Raw genomic sequence first — 4,874 nt, 5'->3', positions numbered from 1 at the left:
TATATATATATATATATATATATATATATATATTTCTTTTTGGGTATTATCTTTACTTGGTTTTATTATTATTTTTTAACCCTCACCTTTTGTCTTAGAATGAATACTGTGTATTGGTTCCGAGACAGAAGAATGGTAAGGGCTAGGCAATTAGGGTTAAGTGACTTGCCTAGGGTTACACAGTTGGGAAGTGCCTGAGGTCAAATTCAAACCCAGGACCTCCCTCGCATCTCTAGACCTGGTTCTCCATCCCCTGAGTCATTTAGCTGTCCTCTTTACTTGATTTTAAAATTAATACTGTTTTTGCTTCATAAAAGGAATTAGGCAATGTTCCATCTTTCTCTATATTTATAAATCACCTAGGCATGGTACAAGGAAGCTTCCTAACCATTGGAACTATCCAGAAGTGGAATGGTCATTCTTAGGACCTTAGGTATATCCTTTAAATGGAGGCCCCATTCCACTCCAGGCAGCTTAGTGGTTTAGGAAATCAGATGCCCGGAGTCAGGAAAACTCAAGTTCAAATCCAAAGTGTGACGTTAGGCATATCACTTAGTTTGTCTGTCTCAGTCTTCTTTCGGTAAAATTAGGATCTTAATAGTACCTTACAGGAGCCAGCTGGATGGCTCAGTGGATTGAGGGTCAGGTCCGGAAAATGGAGTTCCTGAGTTCAAATCTCATTTCAGACATGTCCTAGCTGTATGACCCTGGTCAAGTCACTTAACTTCTTTTGCCTAGCCCTTACTGATCTTTCTGCTTTGGAACCAATACACAGTACTGCTTCTAAGCCTGAAGGTAGGGCTTAAACTAGATTAACAGTACCTCACAGTGTTGTGAGGGTCTCAGCACAGTGCCTGGACCTACTAAGCACTTCATAAGTGCCTGATTTTCCCTTCCTCCTCCAGTCTATCCTACCCACCCTCCCCATGTGCCCAACTTCCCTTTTACTACTGAGGGCACTACCATCTTCTCTGTCACCCAAGTTGGCCATTTGGATCCTAAACTCCTCCCTTCCTCTTTCTCCCATACCCAATCAGTTATGAAGTCCTTGTCATTTCAAGCTTTGTTAGGTCTCTCCTGCCTCCCTCACCAGTCTTCTCCCTTCCATATATTCTATGATTCAGTGAATCTTGTCTCTTTGCTGTCCCTCATATACAACACTTCATGGCCCAGCCTCAGGCATTTTCTTTGCTATCCCATGCCTGGAAGCATCTCCAACCTCCTCTCTGTCTCATGGCTTCCCTGTCTTGTTTCAAGTATCAGCTCAAACCCTTCCTTCTGTAAAGGGTCTTTCCCAGTTTGCCTCAATGTAAATGCCTTCCCTCTGGATTTACTTCTCATTTATCTTGTGTGTATCTTGTTTGTACGTGGTGTTTGCGTGGTGTCTCCCCCTTGAGATTCTGAGTGCCTTGAGAACACGGAATGTTTTTGCCTTTTTGTATCTTCAGCACATAGTAGGAACCAATAAATGCCTGTGATCTGACCTGTTGTCAAAGTAAATTTCTGTAAGAGGAGATTCAATCATATAATTGCTCTACTCCAGTGATTCCCAAAGTGGGTGCCACCGCCCCCTGGTGGGTGCTGCAGCAATCGAGAGGTGGTGACGGCCACACTTTTTTTGTATTACATTCTATTCTGAGTTCAATAAATAGTTTCATAATTTCCAGGGGGCGCTAAGTAGTATTTTTTCTGGAAAGGGGGCGGTAGGCCAAAAAAGCTTGGGAACCACTGCTCTACTCAAATCAAATTCAGGGGGTTTTATTGCCTCTAAAATCAAAGAAATGCCTCTGTTCAGTTTTTAAAGCCCTTTATGACCTGGCCCCAGCCTAGATTTCCTATTTCAATGTGTTGTGGGAGAACCCTAAATTTGTAGCAGGGTCTTACCCCAAGAATGGGAGACCCAAACTCTGTTCAATCCAGAAGTAAGAGAAGAATTTTATTTGAAGATGAAGAGGTTTATGGTGGTATAATAGCTTAATAGTTAGTGGAATAGCCTGGGGGCTAATCAGGTAGCCTTAAGAGCTGATGGATAAGCCCAGAGTAGCCTCTCTGGAGAGAATAGAATTGTAGCTCTCCAGGTGTGGAGTGGAAGCTCCAACTATAGCAACGATGGCAAACCTATGGCACAGGTGCCTAAGATGGCACACAGAGCACTCTCTGTGGGCATGTGGTCACCCTCCCTGCCAGAATTCATCACTAGAAAGGTAGAGGGGCTCAAGCTGAGCTTCTTCCGTCCCTCTCTCCCCTGTGCCTGATGACATTTTTTCACATCACCCGCCCCCCCCCCCCAGCAGCCTAATGGAAGCACACAGGAGGTAAGGTGGGCAACTCACAGGCAGCAGAGCTGGAGGGAAAAGGGGTGCTTGGGCCACACCCCTCTCCTTCACTACATTTACTGAGAAAACTCCTCATTTCACCGGCCCCTCTATCCAGCAGCCCCATTTGGGAGCACTTTCTTCCTTCCCTGTCTGTAGGCAGGGCATGCTGGGCACTTGGAAGGCACGGCACTGGGTCAGGGGTAAGGGTGGGGGCAGGGCCTGGCACTCCATCTCCAAAAGGTTCAATATGACCGAACTATAGCATGGTAGTTTCCACCCTCTGTGGATCAAGGTTGGCATATTTATTAGGGTCTGGGGGCTAGACATTGCCCATTCCAGAGAAATCTTTACCTCTCCTGGAAACTCCGGAAAATGGGCATGGCCAAATTCAGGGGGAGGTGTGTTTTGGGGGTGTGACATAAGGCCATAAGGAGCATGTTCAGATTTTTCTGGAATGTCAGAGTCCCCAGTGTGCACCCTTATTCCCCATCGGCCACCTAATCATTTGTCAATGTGAGAGACGTCTCACTGCCCTTCTGGAATGAGAACGTGGTGGGGCAGGAGGGTACATGGGAAGACCACTAAAGGGAATGAATTGTATCTTACAGTTCTAATCCAGAGTAAATACAGAACAATGTAAGTAATTAATAAAACAGAGTAGGCACAAAGCTGATGCCCAGTATAGAATGTTACAGATGGAGGACCAGAATGGGTAACTGAACAATCTACAGTTCATGCTTGACTAAGGCTAAAACTCCAGGTTTAACCAATGCTAACTGGGGAGAAAGACAAGATTTCAGAGTCTGAGGGTCTTGTTTCCATTACTCCTCCTCCCTGCCTGCTGTCTGCCCCCATCAAATAGATGTTACTCTCCCTCCTGCCTTCTGCCCGCTTTTCTGTGCCTCCATTTCTCCTGCCTGTGCCTTTGACAGGCTGTCCCCTATGCCAGGAATGCAGACATGGACTCTCTCCAGAGCAGCCAGGTGGGACAGTGGAGAGTGCTAGGTCTGCGGCCAGGAAGACCTGAGTGCAAATCTGAACTCAGCCACTATTAGTTGTGTGACCCTGGCTAGTCTTTTAACCTCAGTTTCCTCCCCCTGTAAATGGGGGATCATAATAGCCCACACCTCTAAGGTTGTTGTGAGGGTGAAATCAAATAATTTGTGAAGTGCCCAGCACATAGTAGGTCTTAATAAGTTTATCCTCCCCTTATCCCTTTTTCCAGGTCTCTTTAGTTCTTCAAGTCAGTTCAAGCCCTCCGCAAGGCCTTTCCTGATTCCCCCACGTTAGTGCCCTCCTTCCCCAACTCCCTTCTATTCAATTCTTTTGTACATCTTTGTTTATTCATCTCTCCCATTAGAACGTAAGTTCTCGGAAAGTAAGGATTCTTTTATCCTTTCTGCTCGCATCCCTAAGTGTCTGGCACCCAGTAGGTGCCTAATAAATGCTCGGTGGCTGCCTGACTGTAGGATAGACGATTTCTGCGATGATCTCTTCCAGGCTCGTGAATCTCGGGCGGTGCCCTCTCCCCACCTCCCAGGCTGCCAGGGGTGTCCCTTAGGGGCGCCAGGGGCCGGGCCCAAGGCAAGGCCGGGTTCGTCCCGAGAGAGAGAGATGAGCGGCAGGCGGCCGCTCCGTTCCTTACTAGGAAGCAGCCCGAGACCAGCAGGGCCAGAAAGTCAAATCTCCCCCTAACTGAGCAGGAGGCTGCTCGACGTCCCCGCCCCTTCTCAGCAGTCGTGGTCGGTGTCTCCCCGCTCCTCCCAGGCTCAGCTTCCCCAAACTCTTCGGATCCCCGGGAAGAACCAGGGAACTGACAGGTCCTTCCGCGTCCCGGCTCCGCCCCTGCGCGCTGCCAGAATCGGAGGTTGGGTGGGACACTTTCTCCTCTTCCCGCCTCCCAGAATCCCCTCTACTCGGTGCTCTCCGTACCCCTGGGGGCAGCGGGGCGCCCGGGATGTCCCGCTCGCCCCAGGGGAGCACAGCTGGAGGCCAGACGTGCCGGGGGAGGGGCCGGGGAGGAAGGCTGGACGGGCCCCGGGGCGGAGCGCGCCAAGAAAGTGAAACCGGACGGGGCGGCGAGGGAGGAGGAGGCGGAGGAGGAGGCGCTGACGTCCGCGAGATGGGGAAGTAGCCGCATCCCGCGCCCGTACCCGCCATGGCCAGCCACGACCCCAGCCCCAGCCGAGCCGTAACGGCCCGAGCCTCGGCTTCGGCCTCAGCCTCGGGCTCCGAGTTGCACGACGTGCCCCTGGTGGCGCTCAACTTCTCGGTGCGCAGGCGCCTGGCGCTCTACCTGAACCCTCCCGCCCAGGTGGCGGCCTACTGGCCCTCGCTGGCGGAGGAGCTGGGCTTCCAGTACTTGGAGATTGTCAACTTGCAGGCGGAGCGCGACCCCACCGGTCGCCTCCTGGAAGCCTGGCAGCGGCGCGAGCACGCCACTGTGGGCCGCTTACTTCAGCTGTTGGCCAAGCTCGAGCGCGTCGATGTGCTCAACGACCTGCGACCCAGCATCGGTGAGAGGCTCCCCGCGGCCGCCGGGCCTTTCTGCGGTCC

At 51.1% G+C, this 4,874-nt stretch overlaps 1 protein-coding gene across 1 annotated transcript; it reads left to right on the top strand.

The window, feature by feature from the left end:
* Positions 1-4,476: 4,476 nt before the first annotated feature.
* On the top strand, positions 4,477-4,834 carry LOC123254243 (myeloid differentiation primary response protein MyD88-like; the record flags this gene model as incomplete). Its single annotated transcript, XM_044683297.1, has 1 exon — positions 4,477-4,834. A coding segment is annotated over exon 1 (358 nt), but the record flags the coding sequence as incomplete, so codon positions are not given.
* Between the last annotated feature and the right edge of the window lie 40 nt (positions 4,835-4,874).

This window comes from Gracilinanus agilis, unplaced genomic scaffold (genome assembly GCF_016433145.1).
Source record: "Gracilinanus agilis isolate LMUSP501 unplaced genomic scaffold, AgileGrace unplaced_scaffold18453, whole genome shotgun sequence".
In the NCBI taxonomy this organism is placed as follows: domain Eukaryota; kingdom Metazoa; phylum Chordata; class Mammalia; order Didelphimorphia; family Didelphidae; genus Gracilinanus; species Gracilinanus agilis.
Note: the sequence above shows the minus strand (reverse complement) of the source record. Positions and strands in the feature narration are given on the sequence as shown.